A 24,125-nucleotide genomic window follows, 5' to 3' on the forward strand; every position below is an offset into this window, starting at 1 on the left:
GGAATGAAAACAACCATATTATTTTCTAAAGTGCAAATCCTTCAATACAAATATGTTGTAATTAAATTCAAAGTGAAAATAATGTTCATTGAAAATACAAGAATTGATAAACCATCATTCCGTACATTTTAAATACAAAGAATGAATTCCACGGGAATTTATCAGCACTGCTTTGGCGGCAATAGTTTAGGGACGGCTAGGTTGGCTATTCCGGTCACTTTTGTTCTAGTGCCTGACATTCAGGAGCCGTCATTGGCTAAAATCGCATATTATTGTCGTTGCAGGATATTTACACACACCCTCCCTTTGCTTGACCTTTTTGAAACTAAGGTTTTTCACTTTCCTTGAGCTCAGAGTATTGCGGAGTATTGTGAACATAATTATAGGCTCACACTCACAATGCTACTGCGTGCCCATTTTATTATCAGTTCTAATGCTACTTCATACACATGCATCATTTCTAACATCCTAAACAAAAAATAAGTGGCTAGTATTATTATAAAAGGCGTACATCTACTTGCAAATATTCACATTATCATATTGTTATGATGGAAGCCCATATAATATTGTAGATGCAGAAGTTACATGTAAATATCACTGCTTCACTTGAATGTTTCATCTTAAAATGACGATTCAATCTTCTATAATTAAAGCATGTACAACACATGTTGAGCACACCAAGTTATTCACGACTACTTTTGAATTAAATAATACACTAGCTTCATTAATAATTTCACTCAGGAATTCTTAAAAATGAAATAAAGTCCTCGTTTTAACAAATTTCATCTGACTACCGCAAGTTACAGATTGAGAGAAAGCATGTTTTCGTTTGCGCGGGATCTTCGGGAAAGCATACACTACAAGAAAGTAAAGAAAGTCTAATCTGTCTTATAATTAAAGGATGTACCGGTAGAACATACTGGGCACACGAAGTTATTCATAACTCTTTTATAATTCAGTAGTACAGTAACTTAATTATTTATTTAATTTCTAGATTCTCAAATAATCAAAGGTGAGCGTAACTTGTTACGACACGATGCGTTCGGCTCTATGAGCCGAGTAACAATGAATATAGCCGATGGCGGCTCCTGAGTGTCAGTTGCTAGACGGAAGTCGGCTAGTCACAGGAACGAAGGTGGTAATGTGATGTTCGTGGAATTATTTAACGTAGTAGTTCTCTGCATTTCTGCATATGTCCACATGAAAGGCTACTTGTTTGACACATTACAAAACATCAAGTTCCAAAGTACGAAGTGCCAATTACAGAATTTCAAAACTGCCAAAAGCAGTCAATATGTTTATTGCAGATATTAGAATATATGAGCTACAGTAAACACGAGAAACACCATAAGTTACGACTTGTTACTTTACAAATGGTGGGGACGAGCATGTAAGGGAACTCCGGATTTCGGAAAATCCATTTTCAAAACCAAATTTCAAAATTCAGGTGCCAGATAAACAATTTCAGGCTCCATGGCGACTGGGTGCCCGGTATTTTTCGACCCCTGATCGTACATATCCAATAAATATTACTTAGACTTAAAAGTTAGACACCCTTAGCCTTATGGGGTATTTCCTATGCTTAAAAAAGGTTATATATAGTTCAGGATACCTCCTCATGAATGTTCTTACTACATGTGAATGAATGAAGACAATGAACTGAGCGCGCAACCCCAGTCACCGATGACTACCAATTGGGGAGAGAGCATCTGCCCATCACAATCGCGTGTAACTAGTTTTGTTGTTAGTTTTAGAAAATACTGAACATATTCCAATTCACAATATGTCAACACATTTAATTAAACTCTATTTTTCTGATACATCACCTATTTCTTGAACGTTTAAAAAAACATATCTTTGAAAGTTGGCCAACCTTAGCCTCCTGAGATATTTCCTGTCATTTGGCTAAGTTCTGTATTCCAGGATAACCCTCATTAACTGCATGCAATTTTCTCTGTTTCCACCTTCTTTGGGTTTCTTTTCCCATAATGCTCTGATGATAATTTTGCTGTTCTTCCTAGTTTGTTCCATTCTCTATGTAATAACTTGGCAAGTGCGTCAAGTTCAGGTTCATTTTCAGTTTTACCTATCTTTTCCTGCCTATATATTTCTCTGTGATATTTCTTGTTTCTTTACAGTTTTTTTAGCAGATGTGCTACTTCCATGCGTGTAATGCATAAAATACATTGACTTTCATTATTTGTTTTCTCTTACGGCTTTATATTTGTATCAACCACCAAATTGTTCCTCTCTTTTCCCTTTGCATTAACATTTGCATCCTTATTGTCATCTTTTCATTTATTTTACAAAATTCTACTAATGTTCTCTTGCTATTACATTCCATCCTTATTACCTGTCTTTTGTGCCATTCACTCTTTGGACTACCTTATTACACAATCTCCTGTCTTCCCTTGCTAAATTTCTTTCCCAGTAGCACCCTGTTCATATGTCTTCTAGTAGATTCTTCACCCCATCCACCCGATAGCCCTCATTTTGATGTTTAATTTGGTGCTTATGTGGTATGCGTAGAATTTCACCTCCAGGCCCCATTTTTAATCTCAGACAATACTTAACTGTTCATTTTGCAATGTCTGCCCATATACTCATCCCTTTGCACATCATTGTCTCTCCACTATTTGCACTACAGCCTAGCAACCCTTCTTTAGGTTCGTGATGATCACATCTTTTGGGATGTCCTTTCTATTGAGGTGCAAACTTCTTACATGGGCCTAGTCATTTTTCAGTGATTTTAACTCATGAGCCAAAGCAGGTGCATTATGCAAATTATCCATCCACAACATGTATCCTCTGTTGAGAAGTGGCTCTATAAGCGATAAAACAACAGCATATGCTTTTGTTGTGTCTGTTGATGTATGTGTTGTTTCAAATACGGTATCTTTCTCTGTGTATAATTTAAAGGACCAAAGATAGCCTGAACTTGACTTGCATAATTCCTACGATTTCATACCAATTTTTGCGGATTTTAGAAGTACAGTGAAACTTCGGAATGTGAGTAACTTGGTCTACGAGTGTTTTGCAAGACGAGCATGCATTTTAAATAAATTGTAACTTGATAAGCGAGTGAGGTTCCGCAATACGAGCGTCATCGTGTGCCTATGTTTTCGTCTCCCCTGTTCGTTTGTTGAATGGATGAACAAGGTCTTTGGTCCTGTAGTGAAGAAATACCTTTCAGAACATAATCTGCCACTCAAAGTCTTGCTGGTTATGGACAGTGCTCCTGCTCATCCTCCAGGCCTTGAGGACGACTTACTGGAGGAATTCAAGCTTGTTAAGGTTAAATTCCTTCCTTCCAACACTACTCCTGCCTATGGATCAACAAGTCATTTCGAACTTCAAGGAGCTATACATCAAAGCACTTTACAGTGATGCTTCGAAATGACCGAAGAAACAAACCTTACCCTCCAAGAGTTTGGGAGAAATCATTTCCCCATCGTGAACTGCCTGAAGATCATCGATAAGGCCTGGGATGGAGTCACCAAGTGAATTATCACTTCCGCCTGGGGAAAGCTGTGGCCTGGCTGTGTTCTTGGACGTGACTTTGAGGGGATTGTTGGTGACAAAGAGCCGCCAATTGTCGATGAAATTGTGTCCTTAGGGGAGAACATGGGGCTGGAGGTGAATGACGTGGACATTCAAGAGCTGGTGGAAGAACATAACCAGTAACTGACCACCAATAAACTGACGGACCTGCATTGCGAACAACAGGAGGAAGTTATGGAGATCTCATCCAGGGAAGAGGAGGAGGAAAAGTCAGTGGAATCTTTCACTTCAACTGAGATTTGGGATAAGTGGAAAATGTGGGAAACGGTGCAAAATTTTGTAGAAAAACACCACCCGAATAAGGCTGTAGCAGTGCGAGCAATGATCAGTTCAATGACAATACAATGTCACATTTTCGTGAAATCCTCAAAAAGAGGCAAAAGCAACAGTCATTGGACAGGTTCCTCATTAAAGTTGTACAAAAAGAAAACAATTCCAGTGAGCCGACAGATAGCAGTGATTCTGTTAGTGAAATTTGTGCTACACAGTAACTCTTCTCATGTCATCTCTCGACTCGCTCATACCAACAATGATTCTGTTGTAAGGAAAAGTGTACTTTAATTTATTTTACGTTATATTTTGTTTTAGAAATGATATGCGAATAAATATTTTTGTGTTGTGGACGAATCATCTGCGGTTCAGTTGTTTCTTATGGGAAAACTTGCTTTGATATACGAGCGCTTTGGATTACAAGCATGTTGCCGTAACGAATTATGCTTGCAATCCAAGGTTCCACTGTACAGTTTTTTTTGCTTTGGTCGCAGCACTGCTCAGAGTTTGGTACTGCTGGTGCAATGACACTCAGTTGCTAGCTGTTATAAACGCATGCCTTTCCTCCCCATTACATCATGGCAATTCACATTTATAGAAAGTTATTTGTAGTGAAACTATTAGTTTAAAACCTACCTGGCATTACATTTGATGTTCAAAATGTTTTCCGTCAGCTGTCAAAACACGCCTATGACACTCTGTAAACAGGTTTGCAAGACACTCTGTGAATCTCAGCCCGTGTAATGTTTAAAATAACTTGTGCAATGTTTTCTTGTAGTTCTTCTCTTGTGTGAGGGTTGTTTACATAAACTTTTCCCTTCAGCATCCCCCATAGGTAATAATCACAGGGATTTAAATCGGAAGATCTGACGGGATAATTAACCACAAGATTATAAAATCTTCTCGTATTATCTCCATAGACCGATCAGCATTGTGTGCCGTCACATTATCTTGCATGAAGTAACCATTACTCTTCTTCCGTCAGCTCTTGAAATAATGGCCTAAGAATGAGGTCTATATATCGGTCACCATTTATTGTTTCATGGGAAAATATAGGCCCTATAATTCTACAAGCACTTACTGGGCACCAAACTCCTATCTTTACATTGTGAAGTGGACGGACATGGAGCTGGTTGGAATTTTCTGCACTTCAGTAGTGGCTTTTTTTATCTATTTATGTAGCCACTTAAATGCAACCATGCCTCATCACTAAGAAATAAATATTCTGGGTCAACATACTCATTCTGAACGGACCGAAGCAACCAGTTACAATACCAAACCTTAGCAAAACTGTCAGGTTCTCTTAAAGTTTGAGCAGCAGTGGGTTTGTACAATTTGGCTTTTAACAGTTTTGTTGCTTTGTGGGCAGAAGATGATGATACATTAATTTGTATGGCAAGACGCGACAGGGATTTTGTTGGAGTTCTTTCGAGGAGCGCAACTTTTTCATCAAGCTTTTCCTGTGTTAAAACAGTTCATCTCCTGTGTATTGTCTTGTTAAGAATGGACCAGGTGATGCGGAACTTCTTCACTAAATTACATACCCTATTTCTATGGTGAGGGAGGATGGCAGGAAATTTGCAAATGAATCGAAAGCGGCACTCTCAAGCAGAAGAATGTTTCACATAGTACAACACAGTGAATTCCCACTGTTCTACCGTATGCATCGGTCATTAAAACACACAATAACTGTTGTATCCATACAGAAACTATGCTATTTCAAAGTTAACACACTATCAATACCACAGATGTTAAACTAATCTCTTGGGGTGAAGACTGGGGCTTATTGCTTAATTGCTACTGCATAAGATCACATCAGCCAGACATGAAGCAATGTATCTCGTCAAATGAGTCACCCTGCCGTGCTATCGCCTTTCCATGTAGCTCCCCAGACACTTGCACAGAGCTAAAAAAAAAAGACCCTGTATATATTGCCTAAAATATAATCTACCCCACCATAAGATTAGTGACTCAAAACAGTAATGTTCTGTTCTGGAAAGTACAAATTCTGGAACTTATTTTTCAGGTAGGACATAATCGAACACATTTTGACAAGTTTGGAAGGTCTCTGATATGTATCAACTGCCTTGTTGAAATCTGTAAATTTACTAATTGATTCAAATCTGTCCATTAAAATCATCATCATCGTCTTCATTTCCAGTTTCCAGCTTCCCGGGTCAGGTTGTGAATCAAGGACCTCCATTGCTGCCTGTCTGTCCACCACTCTTCTCCTTTTTTAAGTACATCTTCTGGTTTTCCTCCCCTCTTCTCTATGCACTCCCACACTGAAGCTGTCCACCTCTTTCGGGATCTTCCTCGTGGTTTCTTTCCTGTTAACTTCCCTGAAAAAACTTTTTTTGGCACACACTCTTCTCCCATTCTCATCATATGCCCATACCACTTTAGCTTTGTTGTTTCTATCCTGTCTTGACGTTTCAAGATTCCTGTCCTTTTCCTTAGCTCTTCACTTCTTATTCTATCCTTTCTGGTCTTGCCCGCGATACCTCTGAGGAATTTCATCTCCGCTGCCTGTACTCTACTCTCCTCTCGTTTTCTTGTAGTCCACAATCCATCTGCATAGGTTAGTATGGGTTCATAATAGGTTGAATATAATACTTTCTTACATTTCTTTGGGACATATTGGTTCCACAAAATACCCCTTACACTCTGGTAGGAGCTGTTTGCCTGTTGTATTCTTTTTCCAATTTCCTCGGTAATCTTTCCATCTTCTATGATACATACTTCCCAATTACTTGAAACTTTTAACCACTTCCAGAATTTTACCATTCAGTTTTAATTTTTCCTGTTCCTTCCTTCCTTCCTTCCTTCCTTCCTTCCTTCCTTCCTTCCTTCCGTCCCCTTGTCATCACTATTGTTTAACTTTTCTCTGTGCTTACTTTCATCCCAAATTTTTCTATCTCTTGATTCCATACATCTACTTGTTTTTGCACTTCTGTTTCATCATCACCCCATATCACTATATCATCTGCAAACAACATTGCTTTTGTAGCCTGTCTTTCCCAGTCTCTGTTTAATGTTATGAATTTCATCCATGACTATGATGAATAGTATGGGGGATGGTACACTTCCCTGTCGGGACCAGTTTCCACTTTAAACCATTTTGTTTTTCCTATACTAGTCTTCACACTACTAACACAATTTTTGTACATAGCTTTTATCATTTGCACTTCCACTCTGTTAACTTGTTTTTTCCTTAATGTGTCCCATACCATCTGGGCACACTATCATAAGCCTTCTTAATGTCAATAAATGTCATCACTATGTCCTCCAAACTCCCATCTTTTCTCCTATCCATTAAAATAACAGACCCAAAAATTGGTATGGACAAAATGGAGCTTTTAGAGAAATAGCTTCGTAGCATAGGCTTCGAACCGGTGGTCTCCAGGATGCCACTGACAAATGGGTCTCTGAAAATCTTTATCTAAATTATTCAAAAGATCAACAAACAAATACTATTCTGGTGTCCCAGTTACTCAGTTTCTTTACAGAGATAATCATGAAAGAGTTGAAACGAAATCTTCTAAATGCGATCGTATATTTGCGAACCCTTAAGCTTCCTCGTATTTGTGCACAGGCTTGAACAATACTCTTGGCAGGATTCTTTCTTACGAGAGCGGCCAGGTTCCCCCTCTCACATAATCATAAATCATAACGTCAGAAAGCCATGCTTGTAAATGCTGACTGGAGACCCTTCATTTTAAACGAGACAGTCTCCCAGAGAAAACATTGTGGTAAATATATATAATTTCGACCAATATCCTCTCATCATATTCAAAAGCTTCATTCGCTTATTCATTCTCTGCCCATATACAACTCTCTAACTCACATCAAGCCACTATTTATCTTTTCGGTGTCACATCCATACACATGGAATACCCGGGTTCACAAGTAGTCAATCACACAGAAAAATCAGCCTATGGTTTTCCTATAAATTTGAACGCAAACAAAAAATCTCAAATGGATCTGAACATATCCATAACTTCATTCTAATTTTAAAGAAAAGTATATACTTCTTGACATAGAAGGAAAACCCTATCTAAAAATGGGAGGACATCCGTTTGAGTCCAGGCTTGTTACATATTACACAAATTGATACAGCCATCTGTATATTCTACTCATGGAAATGTACTTTAAAATCGGAATGCATTGCTACCCCCACGATTATCATACCAATACTGGCATTTTGAAGACACTACCGTCATGCATTACCAACATCAGCTAAATATTCATATAAAGAAAGATATTAATTTTATCATTTGAAATCTTCAATAAAATAAATCTGTATTACACCCTCGCAATCTAAAGCACTCTCAACCTTTCAGTTATTTCATCTATAAACCCATGCACATGCTTTACTTTAGATTAACATTTTATAGGCTCAAAATTTTATCCCATATTCCAGAATTTAGATAAACATAATTTTATACCATATGAAGACCACTCACAAGTCTCTCCCTAATTCAAAAATACATGCATTTTACATTTATTAACCTATCTTACGTGATCTACATATAGTAATTACATAAAATAACTCCACATTAGTATTTCAAATTTAATGTACTCATTGTCATGTCGAGAAATCCATGGCTCAGGCCTTGGGAAGGCCCTTGACGTTGTTTAACCCCTCATGGTGCTGGTGTGGATCACTGGTTGAAATCCTCTTCTGGTCTTCTTGAGCACCTTCATAACACTAGCATGCAAAAAAAAAAAAAAAAAAAAACACCACCCTTTTTGTGCGGTAAAAAGGAAATTAGGTGGGGTTTATGAATTTATTTTGCATCCATTAAATACACATAAATGCTGCTTTGTAAGCAAGTAGATGGTTTGTATTATATTTTTAATGTATATTGAAATTCGTGAAACTGAAGCATAAAGCGCCTATTTAGTTTCGGCTGTACAGTTGCTTTTAAATTAATATAACCGTACCTTGAATAAATATTACATGGTCAAACATACATAGTTTTGTTACTTATGTGCAAGTTAGATTCACACCTCCGTCTTTTTCCGTTTTCCGTGGAATTTCCGGGTCCCTGATAGCGTCGTTCTGCATCTTTGAGATCCTGGTGAAACCTTTCACCTTGTTCTTCACTGACAGCTCCTATATTTGGAGGGAAATAATCCAGATGCGAAGCCAAGCAATGAAGCTTAAGGCTCATATTACAACAGAGTTCCTTAAACTTCACCAACATTTTCCTTACAATTTCTTTGTATTGGCGGTCCTTAATGTTGCCAAGGAATTTAGTCACTACATCTTTGAATGCGTTCCATGCCTCTTTCTCAATTTTGGTCATTGTGTCTGTGAAATTTTTATCCTTCATCAGTTTACGAATCTGTGGTCCATCAAATACGCCTTCTTTGATTTTTGGATCTGATAATGAGGGAAATTTAGTGGATAAATATTGGAAGCTTAGGCTACTTTTATCTAATGCCTTGACATACTGTTTCATCAATCCTAATTTGATGTGCAAGGGCGGAAGTAGAATTTTTTCACGCTCAATAAGACTTACATTCAAGACATTTTTGGGTCCTGGTTGCAGTTGTTTCCTTTCTGGCCAATTCACTGTATTCCAATGTTTATCCCGTGCCCTGCTATCCCATTCGCATAGGAAACAGGTAAATTTTGTATAGCCTGTTTGTTGTCCCAGCAAAAATCCAATGATCTTCAAATTGCCGCAACTTTGCCACCCATGCTCGTGATATATAATATTTTCAAGCACCAACTTTAAGTTCTCGTTTGTTTCAGACATTTTTGTGGAGTGTGCAAGTGGTACGGATGCCAGAACATTTGTATTATGAAGCAAAACAGCCTTTAAACTTCTTTTGGAAGAGTCAATAAAAACACGCTAGTTACTAGGATCATACTCTTTCTCTCCCAATTGACGTAGAAGGTTTGAAATATCCATACAATATTTTCGGAATTCTTTGTCACAATTTTGGTACCAGGAAAATGTAACACCATGTGCTAACATGTTCTTTTTGCACAATCTTCAACCAAGTAATTCACTGTTTTCTTTGGTTAGCTTTAAGTCCCTTATCAGATCATTCAATTCGGATTGCGTGAATTTGTCTGAAGCTGTGTCATATTGATGTGGCTCAAAATCTAATTCTTCATCGTCAGATTGCAATGAACTGCTACTTTCCTCACTCAAGTGAGTAGGTGGAGTAGGTACAGGTAAGTCAGGTCCATGAGGAACTGGTCGAAGAGCTGACTTGAGATTCGGATATTTAATTTTGTTTTTACTTTTCTTATTGTAACTGACAACATGGGTCATACAAATTAGCAGTCGTCATGATGATTCTTTTGCTCTCGCCATTGCATGGGTGTAGCAAACGGCATTGAGTTTTGTTTGCCCTCATACCAGTAACGTAGTTCCTCGACACATTGCATGCAATATGAGGTGCGAAAGATTTGTCTTGATCCCCAGCTTTCAATTTGAAGTAAGAAAAATAAAGTTCCTATACAAACGAGTCTATTTGACGCACCTTGGAATCAAACCCATAAACTCCACAAATGTAACAATACTTTTGAGGACTTTGTTTACACTGTCTTCTGTGCACCCCAGAAACACGAGCCATGGTGGTGTTAAAACACTAGAACTTCACTTACTAGTGATCAATTTGAAATTAAATTACATTAATTCTCGTGCACACGATAGGCCTACAATTAAATGAATGTGAACTTCAAATGACACACTAAACACGTACCAGTACTTCTTGGAGCCCGTCTCAAGCAACACTGTTATCTTTGAAAGGAAACTGCTTTATCAGTCCATCATAAACATTGCATAAGGGCTGGGGCTTTTAACACGTCTGTTTATACAAGTGGTCTAAGATGAAAGACAAATGCTCAACTGTCTTATCTTCAATCCTACATACCTTGCAGTCTTTTGCGTATCTGGGGGAGTTTGTTATGAATTTACCAGGAAACCCCCAACTACAAAATGAACATTTAGACAGCAATAAACCTATAATAAAATGCAAACAATAACAAATCAAATCACATAATTGTGTTCTAAAAAAAGTTGCGCAAGAACATCTTTCAACATTACATCTTATGAATTCATGCAGATACAAAAACACCGAATTGCGTCAAAACTAGATGTGATAGGAAAAAAAAAAAAGCATCATTTTCAAAATCAGGGCAGTGATTTCCATGAGAATTACAAATTTTCTATTTTACCTCAAAATCATGTTGGCTAGTGTAATCCTGGGGTCTCCTTCACTGGAACAAGTTTTATGTTAATGGCGTTCAATTAAATGATGTCATTCACCAACACAACTTATGAAACTCGTAATTCAGTTCCCGCGGTCTTTTTTTTTTTTTTTTTTTTTTTTACAGCAATACAATCGCCCTGTTAGTAAAATTTTCACATACTTTCAGTATTTAAACCTAAGAATTTCATTTTTTTGTCCGTATTGAACTGAGAAGGATGATAGGAAAAACTTAAAACGGTCCACCTTTTCAATACAAAAAGTTATTTTTTTTTTTTTTTTTTTTTTTATATAACATGTATTTGTACTTGGAACTAGTTTCGACGCTGTGTTTGCGTCATCATCAGCCAAAATGGGAAACAGGCAAGCATGTAGGCATTTATGTTACACAAGGCGTTACATTAAACAATACACATCTTACAAGGAGATAAAAACAGGGACGAATATAGGAAACAAATGAATCGTTGAGAAAACAAAAGTTATACAAATTAAAAATAACCTTAACCACACATCTTGCAGTGCGAAAGTGTTCTTCTTGAATGATTCCTGAATGTAAAACACACGCGCACACATTTCTGAGGAGCCAGCAGGCAGGACAAAGTAAAGTGAAACCTTAAGAGTTCTTCTGAGAAGAGTTCATCATTTTTCTATGTTCCGACTAACTAATGAAGTCTCCCTTGAGTTCCTGATAAACATATACAACAGGAAATTCTCCTTCACTCTCCATGCCTGGAAGGCATCCTGGAAGGCCTTTTCCGGAATGTCTTTTAGAGCCGATGTAACATGCGCCTGGATTCTTTCAACGGTCCACCTTTTCAATACAAAACGCACGCGCACACACTTCTAAAGAGCCAGCAGGCAGGAAAAAGTAAGGTGAAACCTTGAGAGTTCTTCTGAGAAGAGTTCATCATTCTTTCTATGATCTGACTAACTAATGAAGTCTCCCTTGAGTTCCTGATAAACATACACAACAGGAAAATTAAACAATACACATCTTACAAGGAGATAAAAAACAGGGAAAGTTATACATATTAAAAATAACCTTAACCACATATCTTGTAGTGCGAAAATATTCGTCTTGAATGATTCTTGAATACAAAACACACGCGCATACATTTCTGAAGAGCCAGGAGGCAGGAAAAAGTAAAGTGAAACCTTAAGAGTTCTTCTGAGAAGAGTTCATCATTTTTTCTATGTTCCGACTAACTAATGAAGTCTCCCTTGAGTTCCTGATAAACATACACAACAGGAAATTCTTCTTCACTCTCAACAATAGCTATAAAGATCAACGGTAAATTTCATTTTAAATATTGTGTAGAGACGTGAAAGCATGATCTTGAATATAATATAACTCCTTCATTTAACACAACACCTTGTGTAAAAAATTGGGTTAAATGAAGGAGTTATATTATATTCAAGATCATGCTTTCACGTCTCTACACAATATTTAAAATGAAATTTACCGTTGATCTTTATAGCTATTGTTGAGAGTGAAGAAGAATTTCCTGTTGTGTATGTTTATCAGGAACTCAAGGGAGACTTCATTAGTTAGTCGGAACATAGAAAAAATGATGAACTCTTCTCAGAAGAACTCTTAAGGTTTCACTTTACTTTTTCCTGCCTCCTGGCTCTTCAGAAATGTATGCGCGTGTGTTTTGTATTCAAGAATCATTCAAGACGAATATTTTCGCACTACAAGATATGTGGTTAAGGTTATTTTTAATATGTATAACTTTCCCTGTTTTTTATCTCCTTGTAAGATGTGTATTGTTTAATTTTCCTGTTGTGTATGTTTATCAGGAACTCAAGGGAGACTTCATTAGTTAGTCAGATCATAGAAAGAATGATGAACTCTTCTCAGAAGAACTCTCAAGGTTTCACCTTACTTTTTCCTGCCTGCTGGCTCTTTAGAAGTGTGTGCGCGTGCGTTTTGTATTGAAAAGGTGGACCGTTGAAAGAATCCAGGCGCATGTTACATCGGCTCTAAAAGACATTCCGGAAAAGGCCTTCCAGGATGCCTTCCAGGCATGGAGAGTGAAGGAGAATTTCCTGTTGTATATGTTTATCAGGAACTCAAGGGAGACTTCATTAGTTAGTCGGAACATAGAAAAATGATGAACTCTTCTCAGAAGAACTCTTAAGGTTTCACTTTACTTTGTCCTGCCTGCTGGCTCCTCAGAAATGTGTGCGCGTGTGTTTTACATTCAGGAATCATTCAAGAAGAACACTTTCGCACTGCAAGATGTGTGGTTAAGGTTATTTTTAATTTGTATAACTTTTGTTTTCTCAACGATTCATTTGTTTCCTATATTCGTCCCTGTTTTTATCTCCTTGTAAGATGTGTATTGTTTAATGTAACGCCTTGTGTAACATAAATGCCTACATGCTTGCCTGTTTCCCATTTTGGCTGATGATGACGCAAACACAGCGTCGAAACTAGTTCCAAGTACAAATACATGTTATATAAAAAAAAAAAAAAAAAAAAAAAAATACTTTCAGTAATCTTAACTTTATCTGTAACTTCATGTCCAGTACTCCAGTACTTCATGTCAAGTCATCCCTTCCGCATCACCGTGGGTTCTTTTATAATTTTACCCCTACACGAACAACAGACGGCGAATGGTCCCCACCACATTTTGCATCTCAGCCGTTCTATGAGTTCTATAACACTGGCGATGCGGGTGAACGTGTAGCTCTGAATTCTAAGTAATTTGGTTGAGGGCGGAAAACAAATCGATCGGTGGTTTATCTGATATTTACCATCAAATACGATGCCTTTTCGGGTATCCCCGTCCAGAGTCTGCGTTCTCAACTAGCGTGGATACACTACTGGTGCTTATATAATCTTCCGGTGGCGTAATTTTCCACACGTTGAAATTTAACAAACAATATTATAATTTTGGCAGAGGTCTACTATAAAAACATATGACATGCCGAGGTTTCCTTTACTAATTAATTCGCTTATCTCGAAATCTTACAACACAAATCAAGCTTGCACATTGGCATTACCGTGTTTCGGCCATTTTTAGTGGGCGGAGTTATCACTGTATTTTCCTTCCTTGTTATTTCATAGCTATCACTTTCTCTTTGGGAATCTCTCCAGCTATGACAGACTTGTGTTTGCACCACCAAGTCGGAGGTGTTGTGCAATCTGATGCAACTTGACTTTGACATGGACAAAGGAGCTTGACAAAAGTTTCCCTGCCTAAACCAATTTTCAATTAATTATTCGTATGACTGATACGGTTACAGTACTGTATTTACTCTACTTAAAAGTGTATTTCCAATATTGTGTATTCTCACAGAATGACAGTAGTGCGAGAGGAAATACCTTGTGATTGACACTTTGTAGATCGATGTCATTGGTGATGACACGTGTATAGGCTCACCTCCCTTGTGACCAATAGCAGCTGATCTGGGGATGTGGTGACTGATGCAAGCAGCCCGACATTGTCCAAATTGATATGCGTAACAGTTGCTTCCTTGTGTTAAGATGATCAGTTACAGTAGAGTAATTTGTAGTGTTATTTGTTTCAAGTGAGATTTCTCTGTTTTGTGAAATATGTGTGTTCTTTAAACTTTCCCTTTTATTTTTCTTTATTTGAATGTATCTTTGTTTCACTGAAATGTCTTGTTTAAAACTGAACAAAAGTAAAAAGTGTACACTATGTAAGGGTCATCATCATCATCATCATCATCATCATTAGTTGTTGTGCTCATTGTTGAGCGTCGTGACCTCATAACTCCATTATTTCCGTGTTGCAACCTTGACAAGATGTCTCCATCCCGAGCGGTTTTCACATTTCGTTAAGATGATCTGAAGTGGTAGCCCAGTGATCTTCTTTGCCTGATCTATCCATCTGCTTGGTGTTCTTCCTCGTGGTCTACTGCCTTCAGTTTTGCCTTGTAGAATTACGTTTTCCAAGTTCTCTCCGTCTCGTCTTAGAATGTGGCCAAGGAACTGGAGGTAACGCTCACTCACACGGGAAGATAGGCGTTTCTTGATGCAGAGTTCGTCCAGAATGGAAACATTAGTTCTTCTTTCTGTCCAGGGTACACGTAGCATTCTCCGCCAACACCACATCTCAAAGGCATCAATGTGTTTTTTGTCTTTAGCATTCACGGTCCAGGTCTCACAGCCGTACAAAAAGACAGAGAACACTAATGATTCTACCAAGCGCATCTTCGTGGCTTTTGATATTGCCCGGTTCTGCCAGATCTTAGTAAGTTTAACCATTGCAGCACGACCTAAGACAATACGTCTTTTTACCTCTTTATCACAGCTTCCCGTGTCATTGATGACAGACCCCAAGTATACAAATTCCTTAACTATATCCAGGTCCTTTAGGCATCCCGTGAGTTGGATTTGACCTTGCCGATCAACTACCATTAGTTTGGTCTTTGTGATATTTATCTCTAGACCATACTGAAGACTAGTGTTCTTCACCCTTGTAAGCAGGTCATGAAGTTCCTCTTCACTACCAGCGATGAGGGAAGTGTCATCTGCAAAGCGCAGGTTATTACTTTTTCTGCCACCAATCGAGATTCCACCATTCCAGCCATTGAGAGCTCTTTTGATGACACACTCTGCATAGATGTTGTGGAGTTGAGGTGATAATATACAACCTTGCCTTACTCCATTTGTCACATTGAAAATGCCTGTGAGATCACCATCCACCTTTATGGTTGCTGCGTGGTTTTTATACAGACTTTTCAGTAACAATATTAAATGCAGTGGAACCCCAAATTCCTTTAGCACCTGCCACAACTTCTCCCACATTACACAATCAAAGGCCTTTTTGTAGTCCAGGAAGCAAATAAAGGCAGGGACACAAAACTTGCGACATTTTTCAATTATCTGTCTCATGTTCAGGATAGATTCTCATGTTCCTTTACCTGCAACAAAGCCTGCTTGTTTTGCGGATATCTGAGGTTGCAGAAATGGTTTTAAGCATTGATTTATTATGTAGAGCAGAACTTTGCTTGCATGGGATAATAATGCGATAGTACGATAATTGGAACAATCCCTTATAGACCCCTTTTTGTGAAGAGGGATTAGTATTGATGTTGTCCAGTCCTTGGGCCATTCACGATTTTGCCACACGATATTGCATACCGAATGTAGAACACGCATGCCCTTCTCCCCCATTACTTTCAGCATTTCTCCCGAAATACCATCCATACCTGGGGCTTTGTTGTTCTTCAAATGATTGACAGCATTCACAATTTCAGTGAATAAAATATCAGGTTCTTTGTCATACCTCATAGAAATTTCCTGTTCGGCAGAATTATTTCCTTTGCAATACAGCATTTCACAGTATTGTTTCCACCTCTGTATTGCTTTGTGCTTATCAGTAATAAGGTTGCCATCTTCATCTTCAGTCACCCATGTGTGTGGTTTGAACTCGCGTGTAATACTGTTGACTTTTTTTAAAAAGATTACGTGTTTGATTCAGCCTGTGATGTTGGTCTATTTCATCACAAATACTGGTGAGATACCGTGTCTTATCAGTTCTGCAATTGCGCTGTATTTCGCGGCAAAGTTCACTGAATGCTTCTTCGTCTTGCTTGGTTTGAATGCCACGTTTCTTCAGTATGCTCTGCTCTTCTATCAGCAGTAGAGTAGTGTTAGTGTAAGGGTATCACTCTTAAAAGCTGGGCTCTTGAATTAGTGTGCGCTGTTAGGAGCTATTTTGAAAAAGAGAAGGCTGATGGTGGACTGCTTATACCTGTTAGTAAAGTTCTTGATAGAACGGCCGAAGCTGTTATTGTTCACAAGAACACCGTAGACAGTATTTGTAAAGAAAAATAAAAGAGAGGTGATAGGGATGGATTCATTTCAGGACGACTCAATTTTCTGCCACGTAAATGTAAGGACTGCACAACATTTAAGAAACTCGTGGTTTCCCTTGAAGCATACAAACTTTTCCAAGGCTTTTCTTTCTTGCTGAAGCATATATTGATTAATCTTGATTTTTGGAAGACATACTGGAAAAAAGCATTTCTAACCGAACGAACTGACATTGTCGCTCACAGGTGCAGATTTTTCACGAGATACCCAGCAAGTAGAGTTTAATAAAGTTATCTGGTTAGACAAAACATTTGTCAACAGGCCATTGCCTTAAAAAGGGATGGATGGATCAGTGCGTTGAAGGGTCAGTGGACTTATTTTGTGCCACACAGGCAGTTCACTAGGGTTTGCACCAAACTGTTTGTTATTATTGAGATGGAGTCAAATAGGGAAGAATTGGAGAGTACTTGTTTCCAGAAATGGTTTGAGGAATCATTAATTCCTAATTTAAAGGAATCTTCCATTATTGTAATGGACAGTGCCCATTACCATTCTCTTGTTCATGACAAACCACTACTTGTGGCTTCACGGAAGTCTGAAATGATAGGCTAGCTCCAGAATCCTGGTGTTCAGGCTTCATGTTTCTGTGGGATGACAGACCTAAACAAACTGTGGAAAGCAGAGCTAAAGGAACTTCCCTGATTATTCATGAAACTCAATTTCCGATCTATGTAATTGATGAAATTGCTCGGAGACATGGGCATTGTATATGATATGACTACCTCCTTATCACTGCCACTTCAGTCGAGTAGAACTGGTTTGTCACAAGTAAAAAGATATGTTAGCTGTCACAAGACATTAATTTTTCTGAAGTCCAGGGCTTTATCAATGCAGGAATAAATAAAGTTTGCAGTGAAAACTGGCATAAAAATAGTGTACCACACTGAAAATTTAATAGGTGATGCCTGGAAAGAGCAAGGACTGTTAGAACAGTTAGAGACAACAGATAGTTTTGTATTTTGTAAGACAGCTCAGGTAGTTCTGAATTTTGTGATATGGTGAACAAGAAGAAGAAGAAGAAGAAGATCAAGGCATTCGGCCACTGGAGACGTACAAAAGTGAAGAGGCTTTGCAGCAGAAGAACACAATTGACTCGCTGCTAACCGACTGCACTCGGAATGTCAATCACAAGATATTCTCTCTCATTCAAGAAGTAGAAATTAAATTCAAGGTATAGAAATATTTAAGATCGTGATATTCTTTGGCTTATGTTATGAAATCAAACTTTGTCATATTCTCATTCAATCAGGATAGAGGTACATGTTGAAATAAGGAATATCAGGATTGCTAGCTAGACTAAGAGGTTAATCTTCATGACTAATGTGCTAGCTCTTTTTTTTTTTTTTTTTTTTTTTTTTTAGAACAAAGTTGTTCCAGGTTGGTGGAAGTGATGCCAGTTCAGTCCGGTGGTATTTGAAGGTGCTCAAATACACCAGCTTCATGGCAGTAGATATAGCGGCACTTAAAGAACTCCTGTGGGACATAAAATAATAATATTAATAATAATTATTATTTCACAAGGATTTGTTTTCTGACGAGATATCTGGGCATAAAAAAAAAACAGAAAGAAACAGTTTTGCAAATGTCTTAGTGATTGAAGTAACTGATAGCTTGTCATGTGTACAGTGTGGCTAACTTTTGTCACATCAGAAATATTTTGTACCCAGCAAGTGGCTGTACTGTTTGAGTCATGTAGCTGTTAGCTTGCATTCAGGAGATAGTGGGTTTGAACCTCACTTTCGGCAGCCCTGTGGTTTCTCATTTTCACACCAGGCAAATACTGGGGCTGTACCTTAATAAGGTCGCAGTCGCTTCTTTCTTACTCCTAGCCCTTTCCTATCCCATCGTCGCCATAAGATCTATATGTGCCGGTGTAAGAAATATTTTATACCAATATTGTTATACAAAAAGTACATAAAAAAAGTAACTTAAACTGAAGGGAGGTAACTGATTCATGTGATGAATACATTTAAATAAAACTAATGATATTTGGTTTATGTCCCATTAACTACTTTTACGGTTGTCTGAGATGCCAAGGTGCTGGAATTTAGTCCTACAGGAGATCTTTTACATGCTAGTAAATCTAGGCATGAGGCTGACTTACATAGTCTTACCATAAATACTGTCCCAAATGTTTAAGTAAATTGACACAAAATGGTTAAGAGATATTTTAATATCCTAATTACAAGTGTTACATAGATGCATTATGAACCATAACCACAAATAATTATTCAAAATTGCCACCATTTGCATGCACACAGGCGTTAAGTCTTTGTGGCCACTCATCAATGGCATTACGCAACACATCAACTGGAAATTCTTCAACTGCCTTCCGAAGAGACTGCTTTAAGCTTTCAATATTGGAATGTCTTTTCTTGCAAGCCATCTCCTGAAGCTTGGACCACAATTTGTAGTCCAAAGGGTTTAAATCTGGACTTGCAGACGGCCAATTTGAAGTGGAAATGAAATCAGGAACTTTTGCCTCCAACCACTGCTGGGTTGCCCGTGTCTTGTGCGCTGGGGCTGAGTCCTGCTGGAAGCTCTAGTTTCATCCATGAGATTCTTGACCAGTCACTCAAGCACTGTCTCCTGGTACACATTAGTTGAAGTTTTGACCCCTTTTTCACAGAAATGGAGCTCCATTGTGCCCTCGAAGCTCACACCCCACCACACCATAACTGATGAGGGATGATGACCCCTCTGGATCCTTGGAGCCTTTTCACTAGCTTCTCTAGAGGAATGGGCATATACCCTGTCGTTTTGGGCGTTGAAGGTCTCCTCAACACTGAAAATCTTTTCATCCGTAAAAAGGATTCGACGATGACCATTAGCCGCGTAATGCTTTAGTAAGCTCTTTGATTTTAGGAGCCTCTGGCGCTTCAGTTCATTTGTCAGGAGATGTCCTTTGCGTCGTTTGTAATCATGGAGTCCCAGGTCAATAGTTAACGTGCGAGACATATTTTTGATATCTGTAACTCACGAGCCATCACTGACTGTCTCCTTACCGGATTTCGTCGCAGGCAAGCCGCCACTGCTTTGATGAGTTCTGGTGTTCGTACTGTGTGTAGTCTTCCTTGTCGCGGGCGATCTCTCACAGTTCCAACCTCAACAAATTTTATAGTGCGGTAAACAAATTTCTTACTAATTTTCAGCTTCTAGAGGGTTTTGAAAATCTCCTCTGGTGATTGCCCTACCTTGTGTAACACTATCACGGCCACACGATTCTCATACTCCGCCCATTCCATCTTGAAAACTTCAAACTGACAACTGTACACTTCTGCAGCTCAACCAACAATGACTCACGCCTCACGATACCGGTTTTGTAGCCGCTCCCTCGTTCGGGCAGAAGTACAGGCACGCTCAAAAGTTGGGACAGTATTTATGGTAAGACTGGGTATTTGAGCACCTTCAAATAACACCGGACTGAGCCAGGATCAAACTTGCCCCGTTGGGGTCAGAAGGTCAGTGCCTCAACTGTCTGAGCCACTCGACCTGGCATGAATATATTTTATAATCTTTATGAAATTTGCGTGGTTATTGTCACATACCTGTATGCTTGCATTTAAGAGATGGTGCGTTCAAGCCCCACTGTCAGCAGATTTTCTTCCGTGGTTTCCTGTTTTCATACCAGGCAAGTGCTGGGGTCTGTACGTTAATTATCGCCATGGGACTCCTTGCGTAGCCAAAAAACCTTAGATGTGTTATTGCGATATTAAACCACCAAAGGTTGGGGGGTATCTGATGGGAACACAGGAACTCCATAAGTTCTGTGTAGAAAATGATGTGGTAACTATGCTTGATAACAACTGAATTGTTTACTGGCTCTTTGAATGTCCTAGAAATTGGATGTTAACACGTTAGCTGCCATGTTACATTTGCGACCCCTTACTTAAGTGCCGTTTTGAATGAAACTTGATGTCTCCTTATTTCATATTTTGTGTATGTGTACTGGGAATAAACTATAAACGAGGCAAAAATCGTAGTATTACGGGGCTCACAACTGCTGTGTCGATCGGGTCGGCACATTTACTTTTTGTCATTACAAGCATTTACAATAAAACTGCCGACCTACTCGGGCACTGGCCATTTAGCCTTTGGCGGGATACCTTCAAGCCACATTGGTGGTGAGAAAGTTGGGTGAGCTACCCTGTATGTCCTTTCTATCTCGGCTATGGATTCTTACATTCTGTATCTATCTCCATTTTACTGTACCTTACTGTTTGTGGTGAAGTTTCCTAGTGTGATAATGGGCGATCTAATTGTGATTGTTCTATTTGTCCAGAGATGCGAGTTATGCCCCAGCCGAGATGGTGCTCTCAAGAGAACAGATAATAGTGGTTGGGCTCATGTCGTCTGTGCACTTTACATTCCTGAAGTGCGCTTTGGGAATGTCACTACTATGGAACCAATTATTTTGCAGCTAATACCTCCTGAACGCTTCAGCAAGGTATTTAATATGCATATCTTAATATATTGGCTTAGAACATAAGTACGGGTCTTGAGAGGTCTTACTTCAACTGCCTATTTGTGCCTTCCAATTTTGAAAATTGTATGCCGTACATGAAAAGAACTTCAGTGCGTGATTCTGATGTTTCCATCCATATATTTTAATTGATTTTTGTTTAGCAACAATATTTAGAACATTTTAGAATATTATTCGATCCTCAGCCTTTGCAGTCCTTTTCACAGATTTGGACAGAATTTAAAATTTGTGGACAGCTAGCAACTTCCATGGTAGTTCAACAGACACAGCTGAATTTATGAAGATGAATTTTTGATCCTGGATATTACGAGCGCAGCAGTGTGGGTTTAATTTCATTATTCTCCCCTTTTTGTTTTTTAGCTATGCAAAAAGTTTACCATTTTTGGCTCCCATTCTCCAGCAGTTGGACTGATTTCTAGTGATGTGCTTGAGCCTGGCTCGAGCTGCTCGAACAGATGACGTGAGAGTTTGGAGAAGTTTGAGCTTTTGTGCGCACCACCACCTAGCGGCTTGCTCTTACTAACACCCAAAAAACTTGAGAGGGATATGCAAGAGTATTATGTTGGACAGTACTAGTTCGTCCTCTGTTTACTGTTTCTTTCGTGTCTTTTGTACATTTCATTTCGACCCATATTTATGTATTGGAGACAGTCAGAATTTGTATTTTGGGATGATTCATTACAAATGTCTCCATCAAAATAGGCTAAACCAGTTTTCTGCTAAAATGTGCTGCTTGGGTCATATAAATACAGGAAAAGAAAAGAAAGCATATTGTCTTTACATTACACGTGTCAAAATATACCATATTTGCTAGCATATAACTCGCCACCGCGTATATCTCGCACCCCATTTTTAACATTTGAAATTGCAGGGAAGAAAATCCACTCACATAACTCGCATTCATTTCTGAGGTCATATGGCCAGTTGCATAAACCATTTGATCTTAGATCAGAGACGAAATTGATCTCAGTTCACGCTAAACTCAGATTTTTTGGTGTATAAACGTTAATCTGAGATCAATTCGCACTGAAGTAGGGTGTACTTTGACTGGAGAAATTTCTCAGATAAAACTCTTTGATCTCAGTTCAAGGAGTTGTTTTCTATTCGACATAGAAGAACAGCTGATTGTGAACATATTACCTGTGTGTTTACAATATATCATAAGAAATTACACAAAAGACTAACCTAATACATTTTTAGCTGTAGTTGTTGTCCGTATATAAGCTATATTACGCTTCTTATAATGCAGTGAAACATAATTCTACAATATAACCTCTATGAATTGCTTATGATATTACATTATCTTGTTCATGTTTTATAGATGTCTGATTGGTGGGATGTAGAGGGTTATTCAGCTAAGTTGTCTATCTCAAATAACATATGGACCGTTCAAGATAGAATGGTGTCAATATCCTCTGAGGTAATGTTATTAACTTTGTTTTTAAAATGGAACTACCCTGTTTTCTACACCTAGCCTAAAATCTACAAATATTACAAGTTCAGCACTGTGAATATACCAAAAATTGATCCAAGTACTTCTTGAGAAAATGTAATGTATTCAAATGTGCTTCATTTTCCAGCTGGGTACTGCCCTGTTCGATTTGCGCTGTGTGTGAAACATGAGCTAGCTGTTGACATGCAGAGTTGCTTCACCTTTTCTTGACAGCTACACATTTGCTCTGCTGTGCTCATAAAAACACTATGACCAAATGTATGATTTAACACCTTTAATATTGCTGTAGGTAACAGCAACCGTGAAGGAAAAACGGATATGCAACGGTCTGTATGTGACTTTTTTATCCTGACGTGATATTGAACCACACAGGACTGAACGAGCTAGTGCAACTGGGCAATCGCCTCTTCTTAACACTAATCGATTCTTCAAAGAATGAATAAAAGAAAGTGAACGGCCATGAAGGCCGTGAAAATGAAAGACTCGTTAGGCTTTTGAAACCTAATACCATCGGAATCAGAAAAAATAAGGGTTGACTGAGGGAAGTTGGATATCCGTTTTTCCTTCATCTGTGTTCACTGAAAGAAAAGCATAGATGGAGAAATTCCAGTACATGCTGCAAACGTCGTTAATTTGTCGACAGTCACGGCCAGCTCAATCCCACCATTTAAGTATTATCCAATGGGCAAAGTTATTTCATATTTCATTTGTTTTGCAGAGTTGCAACATCCATTTTTCCGAAATCTGATTACAGTTGAACTACACATGTGTAAACCAAGTTCAGTTTTGTACAACGCAACAAAGTCGTAATCTCAGTTCATTTTCAGAACTAGGTTCTAAATTGATCTCCGGTCAGTTGTCTTTATGCAACCGGCCCATAAAGAGACACGGTACATACACAAAATAAAGTCTGGGTATTCTGTGGACATGCCTACATTAAATATTGGGACTACGAATTTCTGTTACGGTACTTTGTACGTGACAGTATAAGCATAAGCTGCATTTCTTCCTACCTGAAGAACGGTTGAGGCTAGCTGTTGTAACAAAAATACCTAACTTGCAAACCCCCGCTCCAAAGCTGCATTTCTAGCCAGTCAGTCACACTCGGCTATCCCTCTCACTCTTCCGTCTTTGTCAATATGCTTATCGCTACCTGCCCGGCAGAGCTGATCACGTGAACTGGGAGTGTTTCCCTGTCCAGGCAGTCAGGTGATCACAGTATTAGGTTTTGTCCGTCCGTTGTATTGTCAACAAGTACCGTTCTTCTGTCTTCA

The 24,125-nt window shown here is 38.6% G+C and overlaps 1 protein-coding gene across 10 annotated transcripts in view; it reads left to right on the forward strand.

The window, feature by feature from the left end:
* Nucleotides 1–24,125, forward strand: part of Alh (Alhambra) — a 338,473-nt gene that overhangs the window by 36,385 nt on the left and 277,963 nt on the right. For 8 of the 10 annotated variants that reach the window (XM_067150502.2, XM_067150503.2, XM_067150504.2 and 5 more), the window contains one exon: nt 21,198–21,362. The exons of the other annotated variants lie outside the window; for them this stretch is intronic. In XM_067150502.2, the coding sequence (XP_067006603.2) occupies nt 21,198–21,362 (165 nt within the window). The remainder of the gene's footprint in view (nt 1–21,197; nt 21,363–24,125) is intronic. 10 annotated transcript variants of the gene reach the window in all.

Source organism: Anabrus simplex, chromosome 6, assembly GCF_040414725.1.
Source record: "Anabrus simplex isolate iqAnaSimp1 chromosome 6, ASM4041472v1, whole genome shotgun sequence".
Lineage (NCBI taxonomy): Eukaryota > Metazoa > Arthropoda > Insecta > Orthoptera > Tettigoniidae > Anabrus > Anabrus simplex.